The sequence below is a fragment of the Cupressus sempervirens genome, chromosome 2 (assembly GCF_028749045.1).
Source record: "Cupressus sempervirens isolate cs-2001-9-10 chromosome 2, ASM2874904v1, whole genome shotgun sequence".
Classification (NCBI taxonomy): Eukaryota; Viridiplantae; Streptophyta; class Pinopsida; order Cupressales; family Cupressaceae; genus Cupressus; species Cupressus sempervirens.
In genome coordinates this window covers 301384208-301408744 of record NC_143119.1, presented here as the reverse complement: position 1 = coordinate 301408744, position 24537 = coordinate 301384208, and the positions used below count along the sequence as shown (strand labels likewise).

The 24537-nt window shown below is 32.6% G+C and overlaps 1 protein-coding gene across 1 annotated transcript; it reads left to right on the top strand.

Annotated features, from left to right (window-relative positions):
- The first annotated feature begins 2425 nt into the window (after positions 1-2425).
- On the top strand, positions 2426-4222 carry LOC149572274 (protein NODULATION SIGNALING PATHWAY 2-like). Its single transcript, XM_089815805.1, has one exon. The coding sequence runs from the start codon at positions 2426-2428 to the stop codon at positions 3986-3988; it is 1563 nt and encodes a 520-aa protein (XP_089671931.1). The 3' UTR covers positions 3989-4222.
- Positions 4223-24537: the final 20315 nt, after the last annotated feature.

Sequence of the window (24537 nt, the reverse complement as noted above, 5' to 3'; positions counted from 1 at the left end):
TCTTCCACCACAAAACTCTAAGTAGCAACCACAACTTTCTTCATGCTTTGCCTTGTTCTTTTACTAGGGCCACTTGATAGCTTGACAAGAATAGGGGAAATAATTTCCTTGTTACTTCTTTTACCCATACTTGCACCAATAGCACACAAACTCAAAGTAACCATGTCTATCAATTGATGTGAATGCATGATTTGTCCATGGTGATCTACTAAGGGCTGCCCCCTTATTGTGGTTGCTATTAATATTAAAATTATTTTAAAAAATTGAAAAAATATCTACAATCATTCACAAAAATGAAGATATATATATATATATATTCACAATATTTTAGATTATATTAAGATCTTTACATCATCTAAAATGTTTACATTTATTTTAATATTAAAATAATTTTTGATCTAATTAATTAAGTACAATTAAGAATCTTGACAATATCTTTATATTATATTGGCTATAATGTTATTAAATCTAAATTCTAATGAGATTGTATATTTATTTTTATATTAAAAGTGTTGTAGTTTAACCTCTAAAGTGTAATTAAGAAACACAACTATCATTGTTAAATTTCATCATATACAATGTTTGCAAATTATTATGATATTGATGTAATTACTTTAAAGAATTTAAAGTCTAAATAATATGAAATCTTTCATTAAAAATATTATAGTCTTCAACAATCTTCTAAATCTTAAATTATTATGAGATTTTGACACCATCTAAAATGTTCAAAGCCATAAATTATTGTGATGAAGAATATATCCATTTTACTTTTCCAAAAGATTGTAGTTTAATTAGTCGAGCATAATTAAGAAGAAGAAGCCCAAGAAGTCACCAACATAAAATATTTGTAATTCAATTGATCTGTATTACATTAATAAATTGAAACTCTAGAATAATACAAAATATTGTATCAAGAAATATTCATCTATATATATATATTATTCAAACATAAAAAAATATTTATAAATAAATGCCTAAAAGAGAGAGAGCTCTATAGAACCCTTTCACTATCCATTCACTCATTAACCATTTCAATTTTGGGATAAAAGATACTTGCCACATGCCCCATTGGTTGTTGAGACCTAGGACTCAACATGTGTGCATTCTAAGATTTGGATGATCCACAAAATTTTGTTATTCACAAACAGTATCTCATTTATCTACAGTCTTCAAACCACTTCATATATTTTAATATTTCAAAAAAGTTAAAGTTTAAATTTTCATATTAAAAAAATGAAAAATCAACAATATTATTTTTGAATCCTAAATGATTTTGAAGTAGCTCTAGCTTCTATTTAAAATTATTATGATTCAAATGATGAAGCTACCCAAATGAATTAAAACTTCTGAATAATATAAAATCTTTTATTAAAAAGCATTTATCAATACATACCATACATTAATGGTAAGCTTTTTTGGGGAAGGTGGCCTCACTGTAGCACCGGGTCAAGTTGCCTGGTCAATTTTACTCCGTCAAATATAGGGGCCAAACGCTTGTGACTATCTGACGGTTGCCTTATTTGAATATAATATAGCTCAATGGTCATACTTCTCTACCTATTATATGCACTAAATTTTCTTCCTCCCATTGACAAAATAACTTGAATGACCTATATTGTCCTGTTCGATAATAGACGTTGAAGAGGAGGTAAATTGTAGGGTTCATTCAATTTGGTTAGCGTGAGTATTCAGAATTCAAGCCTACATTCACACTTAGCAATCACCCTTCTGACTAAACAACAATTAAATAATGTTATGGTTGGTCATGTAAAGTGAGGCGTGGACTTACTGAAATAGATTTCTACATTCTTCTTCAAGATTTTTAGCAGTGTACAGCTGTGGATTGTGTACATCTACCTGGTCCAGTCCCTCTAAATTGTATATATATTTGGAATAACAGAGGGAGAGACTTTAGTGTAAGTTCTCCTTGGCAAAACTATTGTTGTGGGGAGATAAAGGAATGGTTCAATGAACTGGTGAGGAATGAAAGACACCAAGTTTTTATAATCTATGAGATTTAGAAGAGCTGTTTCAAAATCAGAGTTGTTTCAGGATTAGAGCTGTTTAAGAATTAGATTGTATAGAAGGCTAGGCTTGAGTTGTAGTAACATTGATAGTATGAGCATGAATAGTCCCTGGTGAATTTCTTTATATATGTATGATGTTTGCCTCTTACTCTCCATAAGAACTTTCCCAGCTTTAGATGATAAGAAATCTAGGGATTTTGCATGTGATGTGATTAGAAAGTTCCCTTTGTGTATGAGTACTGATGTACTTTCCTGGTCTTCCTTACAGTTGTTCTGTCTGGCTGTCTCTTTCCATTTTGTAGGGGAAAATTCAAGTCATTTTTAGCTTTAATTATAGAAGATCTGTTTTGCATTAATATTTTGGATCACATTCTGTGATTATTAAGAAAAAGATGATGATGACAGATATTGTCATGAAGGAATGGGATGGGAATGGGAAGGGTTTGGGATGTTCGGGCAGTCAAGATGTGAATGATGTGAATTTTAGTGATATGGATTTCATAGATTTGGATTCAGTTCCACCTGAATGGCCTTTATGGAGTGAGCTGATTCTTGAGAATAATGAGGAATTGCTGTATTCATCATCTACATCAGAGTTACTGTCAACTGAGGAGGAACTAATGCAAATGATTCAAAGTGAAGAACCGGTGATGAAGCCCAATTCCCAGAGCCTTAGTTGGAGTGAAATGGCTAACTGTGACTCCAATGTTGAGCACAGTGAAACTGTCAATGGCTCCAACTTTATTGACAGTGATGGGCTCATTCCATGCAGTACTGATTCAACTGAATTCAAGGGACTTCTTCTTGTACATCTTCTATCTGCCTGTGCTGAGGCAATCTCAGATGGATCCCATGATCTTGTTGAGATCATTCTTGCAAGATTGAGAGAATTGGTTTCTCCAACTGGGTCTACAATGGAGAGGGTGGCTTACTATCTCTTTCAATCACTGCAGCAGAACCACCATGGTGGTGGAGAACATGGAATGAGATCATGTAACAGTATGAATGAATCCAGTTATATACAAGCTCTCAGCCTAATGAATCAGTCTTATCCCTATATCAAGATAGCTCATTTCACTGCCACCCAAAGCTTTCTTGAAGCCATCCCTCCCCAGACCAAGAAAGTTCATATCATAGATTTTGACATAATGGAGGGCTCTCAATGGCCCATATTGATGGAGGCCTTGAAATCAGAGAATTACAGAATTGGCCACCTCAAAATCACAGCCATCAAATGGGAACAAGAAGAGGAGGAGGATTATGAGGATGACGACGTTTCAAATCCCTCTTCAAGCAAACACACTGGGAGAAGGTTATCCGAGTATGCAAGCTCATTGGGTATTCCATTTTCTTTCAATGAAACTACTTTGGAGGACTTAACAAGTCTAAATAGTTCAAGGGATGAAGAAAAAGTGATGGTTAATTGCATGTGGGAGCTTCCACATATGTATCAGAGAAGCAAGAAGGATTTAGTTAAATTCATTCATAGTACCCGCCATTTGAATCCAGAAATCCTATGTGTAGGGACTGGACCCAGAGGGATTGTAAATCCAGAGAAGCAGAATTTCATAGATTGCTTCAATCAATGCTTGAACAATCTTTGTGCGATGTTTGATTCCTCTGAAGCAGGGCTTCCAGAGCAATTTGGGCTTGCTAGGGGTGTTATTGAAGGCTTGTTCTTGGGGCCAATGATGTGCAGACCCATCAATTCTTTCTCAGACAATTCTAATGGAGATTTTGATGTTCTTCAAGCCATGGATATTCCTCTTCAGTGTGGCTTTGTTGAGCGTGATATAAGCTACAAAAACTTAATGAGTGCAAAATATCTGGTCACAAGTTCCAACGGTGGAAGATTTTATACAGTAGAACAAGTCGGTGACCATGAGTTGCTTCTCAAATGGAACTCTACATCTTTAGCTTTTGTTTCTGCTTGGACTGCAAGTGCAATGCAGTTATTGTAGGTGATTAGACAGGAAATGGAAATATCCTCTGAGGAAACTGTGAATATTTGACGAAAGCCTCTGTAATCTATATCTGTATTATTTGGAAAATGAAGTACTATTTATTATTATTATTATTATTATTATTATATATTGCTATTTGCATATTAAAGCATACATGCTTGATCATTGTAAAGTTAGCCGTCAAATCTTATCTTTATTGTTATAAATTACTGGTCGGTTTTACTTCATGTATGACGATGTAGGATGGACAAATTCAATCACAATGGCTTGGAAATGCGTCAACCATGAATGTGAGATCCATGGAGATATTTTATTTAGATAGACTTTTTGAAAATATAGCTAGACAACGTCTTTTATTAATTATATATTACAGGTGGGTTTAACAAAATAGATTATCATGAATGACAGCAATAAATTATATAGAAGTCTGAAGTATGCCTTTTTAATGTACTTTCCTCTTCCGGTTTAAAACCTATTCTCAATTAAATTTATTGTTATTTACCTGGAATTTTATTTTATTATTTTAAATTATAAATATAGAAAGTCTTCTTTTATTTGTTTCATTTGAATTTTATCTAAATCTTTTATACTAACTAATTTTAAAATGTCCATTATCATAAATTCAGAATGTAATTAATATAAGAATTGAATTTTTGTATTATAATATGTTGTAACAAGTTTCATATAATGACTTAGTAATTATAATTCTCATTTTATATGTAAATTTGATTTTAATCTTATTATATCTAATATAAGTATTCAATATGTTTAATTCATAATGTAATCAATATAAAAATTGAATTCTTTTATTAGTATATGTTGTAACAAGTTTCACATAATGACTTAGTACTTGCGTGTAATTATAATTTTCATTTTATATGTAAATTTAATTTTAACCTTATTATATCTAATCTAACTATTCAATATGTTTAATTTTTAATTATTGTTATTTTCTATAATTAATGCCGATAGGCATTCTACAATAGCAGAATGGGGGAGTGGATGGTGTGAGCATGTTAATGTTAACTTTTAATCTTCTAGGTTAAATTTGACAACCATCTACATGTCAAAATTTTTAATCTTATTATGAATAAAATATACTTTTTATTTATTGGTAAATATCTACTAGCATTTCTTTAGATAGATTTATTTAAGATATCTATACTAGTTATAATACAAATCATATCTAATTTTATAATTAAAAGTTATAGTGTAAACTATATTAGTGAGTTAATAATAATGGAAAATAAATTTTAATAATCACAATTATCAATATTTTTTAACAATAAACATAAAAATATTATTATTGTAGTTGATACCATTGTAATCATTTGTGCATAAGTAGGATTAATATTTACATGTGAGATTGAGATTTATAATGGGATTTATACTTTTCTAAATAATTAAAAGAATTTTATTTTAACTTGATTAACTCATATATTTTGGGATAAGAACTAATTTCAAGGAATCACTATCTGATTTTTTAGGATGAGCTATATATAAATAAGAATATAAAACACATAAGAAGTATCTAACAATTTTTCACAATTATATATTTGATTAATGAAACATGAAAAAAAAAAAGATCTACCCCATACATTTGAATTTAATGAATTTATATATTTTGAGGTGGTTAATATAATTATCAGTTTACAATTATAGAGTTATATTTATATTAAATTAAAATTTATTTTAATGTCTAACTATCTCTCTATAGCAAACATTATTTTTTAAATATTTAAATATGCATATAATTTTTAAAACAATAGAATGATTAAAAAATTCTAAATTGAAAATTTAAATTTCCATATAAATATTATAATTAATTAAATTTAAATATTAATTAAATTGTGTTAGATATTATCATTATAATAATTTTTATTTACTTTCTATTAAACTTTACTATTCTACTTAATTAAATTATTATAACTTATGACAAATAAAAGCCACTATGTGGCACTTTCTTAGAATGTTAAAGTTGTAAATATGATGCAGAAGCATCTTGCATGGGAAATTTTTTTTTTTAAAACTAAAAAACTATAAAATAAAAAAATTTGTGGAGGAGAGAGAAAGTGACGAAAATTAGAGGAGAAATAATAAAAAAATGAAAAAGGGGAAAAAGGAGAAAAGAAAGGAAAAGGAGATTTCTATTTTCGAGGTGCATAGGTGGCATAATAGAAAAATAAAAAATAAATGGTTGTCATTCCATTTATCAAGGTGTGTGGGTAGAATTCTAGAAAGTTATGAATATTGTAGAAAGTTGTGGATATTATAGAAGGTTATGGAAGTTGTAGAAGGTTGTGGATATTGTGTAGGAGGAATTCTAGAAGGTTGTGGATAAGTCTTGCATGGGGTGGTAAGTGTCTATTTAAGCGAGGCATATGAGCATTTCTAATCAAGCTCGAGAAGGAGAAGCTCAAGAAGTAGAAGCTATGGAAGGTGAAGCTTGGAAGGCTTCAAGGGTGATCTCTTCTTGGTAGAATCTTGGAGAGAAGGAGGAAGTGAGGAGTGAGTTTTCCTGAGTCTGTGGACAGAGCGCCAAATGTGAGGTAGTTTACAACATGATTGTGATGGAGTTGTGAGTGTGTAGACAGAGCGTCGAATGTCAGGTAGTTTACACTTGGATCTTGGATAAAGTTTGAGAAGAGCTAATGACTGCAGTTTAGAAACAAGAAGGTTGCTTGGTGGCTTGCGAGCACAAGTTGAGATCTCGGAGGTTTCTACCAAAGTGTGGATCTCAACTAGCTTGGGCTTGGATTGGATCTTGAGAGATCTTGCAGAAATGTTATTGTAGTTGCTATTGAATTTTGAATAAAATTGTTTGAAACATTTTGTCATCTCTTGTCTTCATATTGTGGCATTCTTATTTGTGAGTTGGTAAGGGTGGTGTGGCCCTTCATCAGTGGTATCAGAGCGTACCTTCATCAAGTGTTATTGGAGCATATCTTCATCAAGTGGTATCAAAGCAGGAGTTCTTGAGTATACAAGCAGATCATCAAAGTGTGAGGCAGTTTGTACCAAGACCTTGGTTGGGTGAAGTTTATCAGAGCAGGATTTCTTGAGTGTACAAGAAAATCACCAAAGTGTGAGGCAGTTTGTACCAGGACCTTGGTTGGGAAAAGTTCATTAGAGCTTGTGGATTGCAGATCAGTTGTCCTAGACTTGTGATGTGGTTCTTGATTGTTCGTGCAAGGTGGCAGGTTGCGATCTGACTTGCAAACAATTTGAGGTTGTCACAAGGAGCGTGGGAAGGATTTGTTGCAGAGGGTTTATGAAGATCTTGGGAGATGGCTCCAAGAGGATTGGACCCTAAGATGATTGGAAAACTCCATGATATAGTGGAGATGAATTTTTCTAAGATGTTTTCTCGGTTGGATGATAGATTGGCTGACCAGGTTAAGGAGGTTCATGAGAGAAGATGGCATCACAAGTTTGAGGTGGAAGAAGTTGGTTTTGTTGATCAGTTTGTGGAGTCTGATACAAAATCTGCAGAGCAGCTGGAGGATGTTGCTGAAGATATTCCTAACCTTGCTGACGTTGGGACAGAGGTTGGTTTTCATAATCAATTGGTTGAGTCTAACATGGAGACTATAGAGCACTTGGTCGTGGATGATCCGGTTGTTGGAGGTGAGTTATGTATTACAAAGCATCTTTTTGTGAGCAATGAGGTTGCCGGTGTTGAGAGTTTGGCATGTGTTGATGGAGATGTACATGTGGTTGCTGATGTGGACTTTGTTGTTGCTGATGTAGAGTTTGTTGCTATGGGTGTGAATTCACTAGTTGCTGATGTGGATGAGAGTTTTCTGTTGAAGCATTATGTTCAGTTTGTTCTTGAGAGTGAGCATGCTGATTGGATGGTTGAGATTTTAGTGTTTGATAGAGTGATGCAGATGTGGAAGATTTGCATGGTGATTTTGTTGTCCCCATTGAGGTGGAAACCTTTGGTGAAAATGAAGATGGTTGTAGATCTTTCTTTTTGGCGTCAAAGTGTGGGAGACACTTTACTATCTACCGAGGGAGTCTGATGCAGGAGCATCTTGCATGGGAAAATTTAAAATTTTAAAAAAATATATATATTTTTAAAAAAAATAATTGTGGAGGAGACAGAAAGTGATGAAAATTAGAGGAGAAATTTAATAAAAAAATAAAAAAAGGGGAAAAAGGAGAAAAGAAAGGAAAAGGGGATTTCTATCTTTGAGGTGCATAGGTGGCATAATAGAAAACCAAAAAATAAATGGTTGTCATTCCATTTATCAAGGTGTGTGGGTAGAATTCTAGAAAGTTATGAATATTGTAGAAAGTTGTGGATATTGTAGAAGGTTATGGAAGTTGTAGAAGGCTGTGGATATTGTGTAGGAGGAATTCTAGAAGGTTGTGGATAAGTCATGCATGGGGTGGTAAGTGCCCATTTAAGCAAGGCATATCAACATTTCTAATCAAGCTCGAGAAGGAGAAGCTCGAGAAGTAGAAGCTATGGAAGGTGAAGCTTGGAAGGCTTCAAGGGTGATCTCTTCTTGGTAGAAGCTTGGAGAGAAGGAGGAAGTGAGGAGTCAGTTTTCCTAAATCTATGGAAGAGCGCCGAATGTGAGGTATTTTACAACACGATTGTGATTGAGTTGTGAGTGTGTAGACATAGCGCCGAATGTGAGGCAGTTTACACTTGGATCTTGGATAGAGTTTGAGAAGAGCTAGTGACTGTGGTTTAGAAACAAGAAGGTTTGTTGGTGGCTTGCGAGCACAAGTTGAGATCTCGAAGGTTTCTAACAGAGTGTGGATCTGGAATAGCTTGGGCTTGGATTAGATCTTGAGAGATCTTGCAGAAATGTTATTGTAATTGCTATTGAATTTTCAATAAAATTGTTTGAAATATTTTGTCATCTCTTGTCTTCATATTGTGGCATTCTTTGTTGTGAGTTGGTAAGGGTGGTGTGGCCCTTCATCAGTGGTATCAGAGCGTACCTTCATCAAGTGGTATCAGAGCATACCTCCATCAAGATATAATATATATTTAAATAGAAAAATAAACTTTAAGCTCATAAATACAAAAATAATATTTTATATATCCCAAAATGTCATATGGAAATCTAATCTAGGGTTTTGGGGTCCCAAAAAGGGAGGATACTAATAGATTAATTCCTTGTTTAGTGATTCTATGAAGGATTAAGGGGAATCAAGGAGGATTGGTTAGGTCATATCTTAGTTTCTATAAAGAGAAAGAAGAGAAAGGATGTGATGTCTATGCTAAATGGCACTTTCTTATAATGTGTAAAGTTGTAAATATAATATTTATTTAAATATAAAAATAAACTTTAAGCTCATAAATATAAAAATGATAATTTATGTATCCCAAAATGTCATGGAAATCTAATCTAGGGTTTTGGGGTCCCAAAAAGGGAGGATACTAACAAATTAAGTCTAGGTTTAGTGATTTTGTGAAGGATAAAGGGGATTCAAGGAGGATTGATTAGGTCCAATCTTAGTTTCTCTAAAGAGAAAAAAGAGAAAGAATGTGATGTGTGTGGTAAAGGTGAAAACATGAAATGCAAATGCACTAAAGAGGAGTTAAAAAGGTCTTAAATATAATTGCATTGAATTTAAGATGATACAATAACTTTGGAAGATAATGGGAGAACTAAGACTTTAATCCCTTCCACACAAGGATTATTAAATGGTTGACTCAAAGTGCCAACTAGTAGTAGAGACACCAAGGACTCTAGCTTAGCCTGAGAGGATCCCAAAGATGACTCACTACTAATCATGAATAGAAGAGGGGGATGAAAAACCTACTTATCTCCTCCCTACTATTGGGTACCATCACAAGAGTTCATAGCCTTTTTTACTTTGCAAATGACTTCTCTAACTTGATAAGTTCAAATAAAGGAATAGAGGAAGGGGAGCTCAAGCAGGGCTTAGAGTCCTATAAAGGAGAATCCTTCTTGTTCTTCTTTGAAATTTTTTTAGCCTAGTGACCTATTTTGTTACAAATGAAATAGGAAAAAGGGAGATTTTTTGAATCCACTTTCTACTTAAAACCACCTTTCTTTGAGTTCATTGCAATCATTGAAGGGAGATTATATGTTGGCATAAACCCTAGTGGAGAGGATTCTATATTTAGTACTCATTCTAGGGTCAATGGAGAGGAGTTCTTCAAAATATCTCACTACTCCTTTCAAGAATTCAAAGTTTAAAACTCTAGGGGATGAGCTAGGAATCTAAACCACACCTGAATTAAGAAAAATAAGGATTCATCATGATTCTATTGTGTCAAACATTTATCAAAGGAAAGATCCAACTTTCCAAACATTGATAAGCCACTACACAAAACAAAACCACAATCCAATTTATCAAAAAATTCAAAGGATAAGAAACCCTTTAGAAGGGTTGAAATCTCGACATGGCCTTTAAGATGTCATTTCCTTTTCAAAAATCTACAAATAACTTCAATATTTGATCTATAACCTATAAATTTATCTATTAGTGTAAACGCCATTGAGACAATCGAATGATCTAGGATAGGGTCTCTAACAATGACACATCCTAAAACATTGTGTTCACCTTACCTCTACAGCTTCATAGATCTTGATCATTTCCCAACTCCCGAATGATTAATCCTATTGATATTCCACCGTAATTAGATCTAGGACAGGGTCTAGGAGACTTAGCTTTGGGATCCCCAAAAATGCCAAACAAATTCTTAGGAACTTTAGCCACCCCAATCAGGATATTGGGTACCTCAACATGTCCACTGATGACAATCAAATAACTTGAAACCACATTCTCTAATAAAGAGATCCCAAGGTCTGGATCACTCTGTAGAACTATCTCCAATAATAAGAGAAAATAGGGGCACACTCTAGTCGAATTGAGACAATTGGACCCCCTCTTGTGTCCCCCAAACCATAAATAAATTACTTTGTCAACTTGGCAGATGGTAGGGGATCTAGCAAAAAGCACTTGGCTATAATTCTTGCCTAGAAGGGGATGATTCAAATTCAAGATATTTCTCTCTCATGAGATCGACACCATTATCAAACTACAAATTAGTTAGGAGGTGTTATGCTATGAGCTCATTGAGACTAGAGAAACCAAAACATTAATTATACATGCTAGCAAGATGTGTTATTCTAGGTGATGCTTGAAGAGAGAAAGAATAGTTGATATAGTCTACCTAGTTGTGCTCTACTAGTTATACTCATCCAAAGAGAGTTAAATAGTCTCACAAGTTGAGTTATTCTTGTTGAAACTCATCTTTGAAATGGTGTCAATGAAAAGGTTAAAAGGTCTAGAAAATTGTGCTATGTTATTCAAATCATCTAAAAATTATTATATTCACAAAAATGAACAAATTAGTTGCAAGGAGGGTCAAATAAGCTATTAAGTCTTTTTATACTAGACATCTCATCTTAAGACTCAATGTTGAGGATGAATGACACAGTGCAAGGTAGGAGAATACCTAAAGGAGATGTCCTAACTCCTATCAAATAACCACATGATGGAATATATATGATAACGTTCACAGAGATTTAGATCCACACAATGCCAATTCTCATAATAATATTTTTATCCAACATGCTTGACTATAAGGCCATTTGAGTTATAGCCTAATACATCAACAATTATAATAAAAGTTCAAAAAGATCTTGCAAGATCAAAACCACTAGCTAGTCTAGATCCATGACTTAGTAGAACTCCAAGAATAATCTAAACTTGTGCTCACAAGCCACCAAGAAACCTTCTTGTTTTCCCAAGCCACACTTAGCTACTAGCTCTGCCCAAACTTCACTCCTCTTAGCTACTTATCTTCTCCATGCTAAATGACAATGACTCTAGACTTCACAAGACCCTCTACTTATACTAAAACAAGCCACAAGTTGGCCTAGAATTATAGACATTAAATAAATAATCACATTCAAAACACCCTCAAGGCACAAATCAGCTTGGCTACAAACATTAAATACATAACATAAATTAAATACTTAGGACAACCCCCAAGTTTACAATGTATACCTAACTCATAAGAGCACATAAGAATAGGCACACTTAGAAATAGGTCCATGTGCCAAATGATTATCCAAATCCAAGAGCATACACACCAACTCCATCAGATCAAAATTCACAAATACAATCTCCAAATCTCTAGCAGTAAATAGGAACATGTTACTAGAAACCACTAAAATGGCTCTAATTCCAAGATGATGACTCCAAACATCATGTGTACTTAAGGAAAGGTTACCCAGTATGCCTCAAATAGATCCCCAACTGCATGAATCATAACTCCACAAACTCGAGCATGAAGCTCCTCCATATAGGATTGTTGACTTCCCTAGGATACTTCTACATAAATGAAAAATAAAAGCCTTGTATGTGTGAAAATTGACTAATTGGCTCTAAGGAGGTCAAATATTCTATCAATTATTTTTATGTTATTCAAATAATTCTAGAAGTATTTTAAATAAGGATAATAAAAAAATATGCATTATTTGTAATCAAATCTTGTCATATAAGAAATGAGGAGGTTGCATATACCACCATCCCCCAAGAAAAATAGGAAGGATAAATACTTTCAACACAATGGAGATATCCTTTAGTTACAAAATGATTCATGCAATCAAGGCCAAAGAGGGCATAACTCCTCTACGAAAATGGTGATACGATTGTAAAACATATCTCACAAAAAGTATAAAGGGACCCTTTTGACAAATAATAAATGAAAGGATAAAGAGATATTTTCTAAAAAACCAATTATCTCCCTAGGAAGATATTCAACAAAGATAATAGTGTTGACCAAAATATTTGGAGAACAAGAATTTGCATTATTTGCATTGCTTGATAAAGGGATTATTGGTGAAATATGACACAGTCTCATTCCTAAGTGAGACATTGTTTATATAAAAAACATACACTTTCAAGAAAGGAGGAGATTTTTATTATGAGTGTAAAACTCTTGGAAAAGATAGATTCCTTGAACAACTCTATGAAATAAAATACATCACACTATAAATGATACAACTCAAAAAGGTGAAAGAGGATCCTTAGGAAGGATAGAAAATTGTAATGCTACCCTTCCCCCCTCCCCCAAGAATAGAGAAAAGGATAAGTATAATTCTACACATAAAATAAAATTGTATTTGTAATCATACCACCATAGAACATAGAGGGCCACCAACAAGGTAAGATATCAATGTTACATAGTGTAGAGCAATATAAAAGGTAAAGAAAGACTTAAAAAAGTACATTTATACTAAGAAAAAAGTATTCTCAAACACATTATTAATAATTCAATGGGGAAAGGTCTTGTACCTATAGAAAAATTCCTTAAGGGGATTAAAAAGGAATTCATGGGTGGATTTAATCAATGACCATGAACATGAAACAATAAGAATGAATCAATGACAAAAAAAAATTAAAAAAATAAACTTGTACACATAGGAAACTAGATGAATGAGAGATTAGCCTCCATGTATTCCTAATAATATTCTTAATATTTTTCAAGAAAGATACCTTCTTGAGAAGACATAGTACCAAAGGTGAGGTAGAATGGTTCTCTATCACAATCTAAGAAGAAACCCATAAATTCTCCTATATTTTCCTTCCTTTTTCTTTTCTATATTCCAATTCATCTCAAAGGATGCTAAAGAAAGCAGTTTTCTTATCCATCATCTATTTTCTTATGATGGTGATATCTTCCATATTTTTTCTCACCTAGTTTTTGTTAGATTGGCATTGGTTAAATAGGATAGAATTGCCTATTTGTCCTCTTCAAATGGAATCAATGTCTTTAATTCACAAAGTTAATCTTGAAATATGTTTGAATTATCTAATTTTTTGGTGATATAATCAACAACTCCCCAGTCCAATAATCCACAATAGTCTAAGGTTAATTCCATTCTTTAGCTTTTACATCCTACATAGTTTCTAACTACCTAGTCTTTTTCTTAGTCCATGAAGATGAGATATAATCTATTTGATAATAACATTCCTTAAAGAGGATGGATGGTTTATTCAATTTATCCATAGTACATGGGTAAATAGAAATCTCCTCTAAACAAAGGTGGATTTTTCATAGTAGGGAGAAAAAACTTTCTATTGGAAGTCATGCACAACTTTAGGCCTCCTTTGGTTGTAGGAATTGGGTAGGAATACAAAAATTTAAATACCCACATTTGCCGATAGACATTTGTTTGCAAAATAAAAAGTTAGAATTAGAATTCATCTATTCCAATTTGACCCCAAAATGAGCATAGGGGTATTCCTAGAAAAGGTTGAAATAAGAATAGCTTATTCTTATTCCACTTTTAATAAACCCAATTTGATGGGTTGTTCGATCACTCAATTGCATTTTGCCAATGCATTTTTGGACTATTTCCTTCATTCATCAACTATTTCCTTTATTCATCATAATATATAAACTAGGTCAACATTATTTGAAGTTTACTAAGTGATTCTTTTCTTAAATGACAAAAAGGATAAATATCAAATTTGATATCTTTTATAAACTTTCATAAAATTATCTTTACAAATAAATCTTGTGTTTAATCTTATGATTAAAACTATGTTGAAATATTATATTAATGACCTTGACTTATTTCTATTTTTTTCGTTTAATATATTTAAAAATAAAATCATTTTAGTTTTGATGATATACTCAAATTTATACATATAGAGTGCAACGTTGCAACATCATAAGGGATGAGGCCAAGATCATGCCATGGGTACTTTTGATGGCATGGATCTCCCTTAGTCCTTGACTCTAAGGCAAAGAGGTTTTAGGCATGAGCAGGCCCGTATTGGGTTCCTAAAAAGTCTATGTGGTGGCCTTCATTGGTTGGTAGTCCACAAGCTTCATGCCTCACTAGGCTATTTCCCAAGTCTGAAACCTCCATCAAAAAAATTATACTTATATTTAACATTTAATTTTTTCTGAAAATGCTATCAAATATTTATAATTTAAAATATAAACTTTTCATTTTATTTTTAAATAAACATAAATACTTAAAAATTTCACTTAGAATTTAAGTAGTTATAAATAATGTTGAATATGATTTAATTTAGAATTAAAATTAGAATTGATAATATAATATGTCCTATGTCCTTTGAATTTCAAAAAAAAATCAAAGATTGTGATATACCATTCACAATTCAATAAAAAAATATATACTACTAGAAATAATTTGATTTTTAAAAATTAGGAAAAAATCATATTTTTATAAACAAAAAATCTTCTTTACTTAAAATATTACCAAGTTAAATAATAGTAATTAAATGAAAAAGATTAAAATAGAAGAATGCGACATGAATGAAAATATGGGATGTTCATACCATAATTTGGAAGCAAATAATTATATGCAAAATTTACAAGCTAACTTCATGAAAAGTGAATGTGAAAGAAAAATATTTACAATGAAGATGAAGCCCTAAATACGAACACGACCAAAAATTAAAAATCAGGGCTGAAATTAGATGTTAGTTCAACCTAGAAAAGAAAACAGTATTCAAATTTCGTATTTCAAACTTTTAATAATATTTTGTTTATTGCATGGATAGTCACATGGAATTGGAATTTGTTTTCCAGTGCTAAGGTTTTAAGCGAATGATAGGAATGCTACTTTTGGGGTTAATCACAATATAGAAAATATCTATTTCTATTTTTTTTAAATAAAAAATAGAATATGTGAATGTCTATATTTAAAATTTACAATTCCTAGCCAGTAAAACTAAACAAGCAGAGTTTTGGGAAAAGGAAGGTACAAATAGGGGACGCAGGGTTTTGAGACCCACCATATATTTAAGGACTATTTTATTAGATTCCACTCTCAATCTATTGGCAAAGTGGAGGAAGAATCCTCAAAGATAAAGGAGTATTTTATTAGAGTCCACTCTAAATCCATTGGCAAAGAGGATGAAGAATCCTAAAAGATAGTCATGGTTCTTCAGTATTATTCTCTTCGCATAAATCTTACATCTTGCACTTTCTTTTAAGGATTAATGCTAGTTGAGTTAAGAGGAGTAATGATAATATAAGGGGAAGTCATTTAATTGTGCTAGTAGTTGGTAAGTTTGACAATGATAGGGAAATGATTAAGACCTAACTCCATGGTCCCAATGCAAGCTATGTATATGCAAAGGATGAAACTATGAGGTAGATGCCCCCCTATAGGGTTTGGATTTCACAATAGACTAAGACATGTAAGATAGAATCCAAAAAGGGAAACCAGGTTTGATACTATGTTGGAAATGATTAAACCTACCTATAAGAGGGGTCTCTTCATGGCTAAAGCTATTTTGAAGGAAAGGGGTTTTCTTCTCTTGGTCTATAGGATTTCTTAAAGTTCTACTTATAATTTCAATTTGAGTTTCTAGGAAGGGAAGTCCCTTCTACTAGTGATGTAGTAAAATTTATAATATTATTTCTCTATACAATTATATAGCTATTTTTGGATTTTGCAAAATCTACTTGCTCTAACCTAGTAATAGATACAATTGATTCAACTATAAGCACAAAAGTGATTCTACCAATTGCTATTTTTCATTGGTCCCACAAGTTAGTTAACTTCTTTAATAAAGCTCAATCATAACCCTCCATTCCCTCAATGTTGTTTTCCATATCACCCTCGAAGAAATATCCACAAATTGGTGTTTTTCTTAAACTCTTTACAATTACAATCTCTCTCTTCATAAGGTTGCTCCCCCTAGATTTCATGGAAGAATTCATATAGAAAAAATATTTAAGATAAAATTTATTTTTTTGGTAGATCTATACCCCTCAGAGAATGTGTGCTAAGATTTGACATTGTGTAATATGACTATTAGACATTTTATTGTTCACATTTTATCCATCATGTCCCATCCAATCTTTGAAACTACTATCAACACCATGGTGATGTTAAGGGTGTCCCCCTTTACAAAAAACCTATGTTAATATTAGTGTACAAAATGTTGGAAATCTTTTAGAATAACTAAAGTGAGGGGGTGAATTAGTTATTCAAGGTCCATATGTACAAAGTAAAACCTTTTTCACAATTCAGTGAACCCATAAAGCATTCATACCCATGCATGCATTCATTGTATATCTACTAAGACTTATATGTTACTATCAAATCAACTTGCAAAAATGTAAATCATGAAACACAACATATTCATCAACACATTTAATACAATGATTTAATGTGGAAACCCAATTTGAGAAAAACCACTAGTAACACACTACTCCTTTTCACTCTTTTGAAGTGATGCCTTATGAAAGGAAAACCTTGGTAAAGGTTACAATACACACTGGTAAATGTGACATGATAAAGGGATTCCAATCACCTTGTTAAAAGTGAGCCTTGTTAGAGGAATTTAGGCCATTCACTTGGAATGCCACCCTATTAAAGGATTTTCCAATGACTGTTTTGTCAACCTTAATCCAAAGGATTTACCCTAGACTAATACAATTGTTAGAGAGTAATGGTATAACTTTGATCTGATACAACTTACAACTTCACTTGTAGATTATAGATCTATGTTCATTCATTAATTCTACTTGGGTTTCATACTTTGCAGCTTTAATAGCTTGTTCATCCTTCATGCATTCATCTCCTTAAACCTCCATGCTTTATATGCCATTATAGACACTTCTCTCGGGTCACTTGATGAAGAAAAACACTTAATTCCTTCTCCTCCTCATGTTCTTGCTTATGACACCAACCTCTCTAACTCTTTTTCTTCATGACCAAAAATTCCTATATAAAGGAAATTACAAGATTTTCCTGCTCATTATCCATCATCTAAATTATGGTTTTGGATGGATTAGGTAGGATACAATGTATCTACCACATATCCTGTCTATTCCAGAAACTTCTCCTAGAATCCATTTGAATTTGCCTAATAATAGTTTACATCAAATTCTATATCACTAGCTCATCAATCTTATCTTCCTCTTGGTTTACAAATTCCAAGAAAAAAAACTTGTTAGCTTTTATTTTGCCAATCTTCGATCTTTATCATAATGTAGTAGCTCAACATTATCAATCTTTTGATGCTCGACACATACTACATTACTCAGCATCAACTAGATTTTACTAGTGCTCGACATCAACTCAAATTCACTCAACATCTACTATCTTGCTCGACATCCACTAGAATTTTCTTTTACTTGGCTCCAACTAACTTTCTACTTGGCTTACACTAACTTTTCTTGGCACCTACTGTCTACTTGGCCAAGCTTGGTAAACTTTATTTAACTTGTTCTTCTATACTTTCTAATTGTAGCCAGCCATTTTGTAACCTTATGTAGATAATCAAAACATCATGTTATCACTATCTTAACTAATCCTGTATACTTCATTGCATAATCATAACTCAACCTTTCCTCTAGGTGCTTTTGTTACATCTTGTCAATCAAATCATCCTCATCAATCAACTAAGTGATAGTACTTGAATCATATAAGCATTTATCTTACCAACAAATAGTAGGTTTGACATCAGTAACAAAACAATGATTGAAACACACAATCTTCTTCAACAATCTCCTTCTTAACGATCTCTTTTCAATCAGGTATCAACAATCTCCCTCTTTGACATTGATCGAAAACCAAATTGATCAACCAAACCAATCAAATGATGAACATCTTGTTCAACCAAACTAACAAGGTTAAAACAGTAAGACAATATCAAAAAGAAAAAATTTTATTTCTTCTATTCCACTTTCAACAACTTCAATCTTTTGGTTAGGCTACAAAGTCTCTTCCTTAAAACTCCCTCTGAGTTCTTTCTTGTATCTCCATCTTACTAGGTAGATTAGGATTTCTTCCTCTTTCTTTCTAGCTCTCTAATTTTCTCCTTTGTTCTGACTTGATTCTTGATATTTTTCTCCCTCTCTAATCAATAGATTAGTTTAGGACTTTCTTTCACTTTTCTCTTGATCTTCTAATGATGTACTTTCTCCACTATTCCTCTTGCACTTGATTAGTTTAATGTAATTTCTCCCTCTTTGACAAAAATGCCAAAGACATATACCAAACAGTTGGCATCTTTTGATATATGCAGATATGATCTTTTGTAGTTTCCTCATTTTCTCACCCTATCACCTTACTTGTGACTTATTTGAAGTTTTAGTTCTATGATTACTTTAGGCAGTTCCTAAAGTAAGATCCACTGCATCAATTTATATTATATGAACATCAACTTGTTTGATGCAGGGCACTCCCTCTATTTCTTACATAGCCTTTGATAGGAGTATCATCCCTAGTTTACCTCTTAGATACTCATGAGCATCCTTAGGTAATGGTTTTGTGAAAATATTAGCAATTTACTCCTTTGAGTTAACATATTTCATCTTCACCTCTTTGTCTTGAACTAACTCTCTGGCATAGGGATACTTGATTATAATATGCTTTGTCTTTGTATGCATCACTAGATTCTTTGAGATATTGATAGCACTTGTATTATCACAATAAAGTGTCACTAGTTCTTTGATTTCTTTCTTCATTCCTTTGAGTAGCTATTTGATCCATACAATGTTTGTGCAATTTATAGCAGCAACAACATATTCTTCTTTAGCAATAGATTGGGAAGTACAACTTTGTTTCTTGCTTTTCCATGTAACTTGTCTCTTGCCTAAGAAAATGCTCCTCCACTAGTGCTCTTTCTGTCATCAATTTTTCTAGCCTAGTCAACATTAGTGTAGGCTTTTAGTTTAAACTTTTCATTCTTCTTGTAATATAAACCAAACTCTTTTGTTCCTTTCAAGTATCTCATTACTCTTTTCATAGTCATCAAGTGATTCTCTCTTGGATTAGTAGAGAATCTTGCAACTATCCCCATAGCTAATGCAATATTACATTTTCTATGTACTACATATTGCAATTTTCCAGTCATGTATCTGTATAATGTTTGATTTACCTTAGCTAAATCATCATTCTTTGACAACTTGTGTCCTCTTACCATAGGTGTACTTACAAGTTTGGAATCCTCTAGTCCAAATGTCTTCAATATCTCTTTGACATATTTTGACTAAGTGATGTATATTCCATACTTCATTTGATATACTTGTAATCCCACAAAGAATTTGATCTCCCCAAACATAGACATTTCAAATTCTTGCTTCATCTGATTTGCAAAGTCTTTACACAAAGCATCTTGTTCTCCAAATATGATATCATCAACAAATATTTTAGATAATAGTATACCTTTCTCCTTTTCTATCTTCACATATAGATTGTTGTTATCATCGGTTCTTTCAAATGCATTCTTCATAAGATAAGTATGAAGTCTCTCATACCATGCTCTTAGTGCTTGCTTCAATCCATATAGAGATTTATGAAGTATACATACCATGTTCTTATTATTTTCATCAACAAATCCTTCTATCTATTCTATGTAGACTTTCTCCTCTAGTATGCCCTTTAGAAATGCAAATTTAACATCCATCTAATAAACTTTGAAACCTTTGTATGCAACATAAGCAAGTAGAATTGTCACTCCTTCCATTTTTGCAATAGGGAAAATTATCTCACCATAGTCAATTCCTTCTTCTTGTGCATATCCTTTGCAAACTATTCTTGCTTTGTTTCTTATCACTTCACCATTCTCATCCAGCTTGAATTTGAATTCCCACTTGGTGCCAATCACATACTTGTCTTCTAGTCTAGGAACTAGACTCCATATTTTGTTCTTTTCTATCTGTTGAATTTCTTCTTCCATGGCCTTGTACTAGTCATCATCTTCTAATGCATCTTTCACTATTTTGGGCTACTTCGTGCTTAAAAATATATGACTCACTTCTCAATCTATTTCTTGTCATTGGCCTTGCATCTTTGTTTCCAATGATTTGATCAACAAGATGATGTCTTTTGACATGTTTAGACAATCTTAGCTCAACTCTTGCTTTCACATTTTTTCTTTCAACTTTAGAGTCATTATGTGCATCTCTGTCAGGTATCTTAACATCTCTTTCATGTATACCAATCTCAAAATCAGAATGTGCATTTTCTTCATTCTGCAACTTAGCATCAGAATGCAGTGTGATTCCTAAATGTAACTTGGCATTCACAGGTTGTGACTCGATAGTTACTGAGACTTGCTATTGGTTTACAACTTGATTGGTAGCATCTTCTTTAGTAGGCATTCCTTCATAGAAGTATACAAATGATTTGTATTCTTCTAGGTCTTTTATAGGTTCAACCTCATGTACTTTTGTAAATTCATCAAAATTCATATTTGCACTTTCCACAATTTTGTTAGTGTTAGTATTTAAACACTTATAGGCTTTGCTTCTTGTGGAGTATCCAAGAAATATACCTTCTTCACTTTTTGCATCAAACTTCCCATTCCTAACATCTTTAAGAATATAACACTTACTTCCAAATACCTTAAAGTAGTTCACATTAGGTGGATATCCATACCATAAATCAAAAGGTGTTGAATGAGTACCTTTCTTGACTTGCACACAATTCAAGGTATATACAACAGTACTTACATCTTCTCTCTAGTGTTTTAGAGAAACATTCTTCTCCATCATAAGTATTCTGGCATAGTCCATTATGGACCTATTTCTTCTTTTAGCAATTTCATTTTGTGGAGGGGTCCTAGGTGTAGATGTCTATCTTTTTATTCCTCTATCATTACATAACATCTCAAACTCATTTGAAGTGAATTCTCCTCCTTTGTCTAATTTCAATCATTTTAGACTCTTACCTGTTTCTTTTTCAACTCTTGCCAAGTACCACTTAAAATTTTGAAAAACATCAGATTTTTATTTTAAAAGCATGACTATTATCATCCTAGAGTAATCATCAAGAAATAGCATTATGTACTTATCTCCTCTCTAGCTTTCCACTTCAATTAGTCCACACAAGTTAGTATGAATAATCTCTAGTATTTCTTTAGAGGTATAAGCTTTACTCTTAAAGCTTGACTTTGACAATTTGCCTAGTTGAAATTGTTTGTACACTATATTATCAAGTTTCTTCAACTTAGGTAAACCTCTAACTCTTTTCATGTTACTAATACTAACCAAATTATCAAAATTTACATGACATAATCTCTTGTGCCAAAACCATACATCATTAGATTTTGCAATAAGACAAGTAACATCCTCTATATCTAGATAGAACAGATTACTTCTAGTTTGATCACCTTTTCCAGTTAGCTTCCCATTCGTGTTGTATATCTTGGCAATTTTGTTTTCAAATTCAACCTTGCATCCTAGATTATTTAATTGTGACAAACTTAACAAGTTATAATTTAATCCTTCAACATAGTAAGCATTATCATACGAAATCTTGTCTATGAGTTTGATAAACCCTTTTCCTTTTATTAAGCATGGTGCATTATTACCAAATCTTACACTATTTCTATCATAAGAAGTTAAGGTAATGAACTTACTTTTGTCTCTAGTAATGTGATGTGAGCATCCACTATCAATGATCCATTTATTATTCTTGTTCACACAAGTCACAAGTGTAGTTGCCTCATCCTCATCAGATTCATCCTTCATTGCAACATATACCACTTCATCATCATCTTCATCAGAGTCATGTTTATCAGCAATGTAGAATGACTTCTTGCCTTTGTCTTTGTGATCTTTGCCATCATCTTCTCTTCTACTTTTGTGCTGATTTTCGTCTTTGTAGTTCTTCTTTTGTGTACATCTCGCAACAATATGACCAACTTCATTGTAATTGAAACAAATGATGGGTAACTTGCCTTTGAACTTGCCTTTACCTCTATGAAATATTCTTGCTAGTAGTGTTTCCAATTGTTCAATGTCTTCCTCATCTATGTTACTATCATTGGATGCATATGCTATCTTTCTTTTCTTCTTCTTCTTCTTCTTCTTCTTCTTCTTCTGCTTTACCTCCTCAGAATCCTTCAATAACAATTTTTCTTTGAAAGCTGATTCAAGACTGTCTATTTTGTAATTGTCAAAATTAGATAGCTCAAAAGTAGTGAGTCTACCTACTAGACCTTCAAGGGTTAGATTATTTTCTGGTATACATCTCAACTCTTGGATTACAGAAACTCTAATAGCATAAATATGTAGTAATGTCCTCAAGACTTTACTTAGCACAATATCATCATCTATTTGACCAATAACACCTTTTATTACACTAATAACTTCTTTTATCCTTGCAACATATTGAGCAATATTCTCACCTTCTTTCATTCTCATGTCATCAAACTTACATTTGAGGCTATCAGACTTGGCTCTTTGAACATTTTTGTCTCCTCCATAGATGGTGGTTAGGGCATCCCACATCTTCTTTGTAGTGTCATATTCTTTGATATCATCATATTCAACATAGCTTAGGGCAGAGACAATATCCAACATCTCATGATTGTGTTCTTTCTTTTTCTTCATATCTTCAATAGTTAGGGCTCCTGTTGGATCAATATGTTCCACTGTAATAGAAGATTGCGCATGATCTCCAAGTCCTCCAAGCTGTAACTTCATCAAACTTTTTCATGTAAGAAAGTTATCTCTATTGGGCTTGGGTACTTCTCTTTTAGACATCATGATCTTTGTGCTTCTAGTACCTTAAAACTAGTCCTCTTAAGTAGATGACTCTGATACCAATTGTTGGAAATCTTTTAGAATAATTGAGAGGGGGGTGAATTAGTTATTCAAGGTCTAGATGTACAAAATAAAACTTTTTTCACAATTCAATGAACCCATAAAACATTCATGCCCATGCATGCATTCATTGTATATCTACTAAGACTTATATGTTACTATCAAATCAACTTGCAAAAATGTAAATCATTGAACACAACACATTCTTCAGCACATTTGACACAATGATTTAATCGGGAAACCCAATTTGGAAAAAACCACCAGTAATATGCTACTTCTTTTCACTCTTTTAAAGTGATGTCCTATGAAAGGTCAACCCTATTAAAGGTTACAATACACACTATTAAATATGACTCAGTTTACGAATTTCAATCACCCTGTTGAAAGTGAGCCTTGTTAGAGGACTTTGGGCCATTCAGTTGGAATGCCACCCTATTAAAGGATTTTCTAATGATTGTTAAGTCAACCATAATCCAAAGGATTTACCCTAGACTAATACAATTGTTAGAGAGTAATAGTAGAGCTTTGATATGATACAACTTACAATTTCACTTATAGATTACAAATCTATATTCATTTCTCAATTCTGCTTGGCTTTCTTACTTTGTAGCTCTGATAGCTTGTTCACCCTTCAAGCATTCATCTCCTTAAGCCTTCATGCTTGGTATGCCATTGTAGACACTTCTCTTGGGTCACTTGATGAAGCAGAACCCTTCATTCCTTCTTCTCAAGTTCTCGCTTATGACATGAACCTCTCTAACTCTTTTTCTTCATGACCAAACATTTCTATATAAATGAAATTACAAGATTTTCCCACTCATTATCCATCGTCTAAACTAGGGTTTTGGATGGATTAGGTAGGATACAATGTATCTACTTCATATCTTGTCTATTCTAGAAACATCTCCTAGAATCTATTTGACTTCACCTAAAAACTATTTACATCAAATTCTATGTCACCAACTGATCAATCTTATCTTCATTCTAGTGC

What these genes read in the sequence shown, in the direction of transcription:
- LOC149572274 (XM_089815805.1), top strand. Translation starts at nt 2,426, where the DNA reads ATGACAGATATTGTCATGAAGGAATGGGATGGGAATGGGAAGGGTTTG.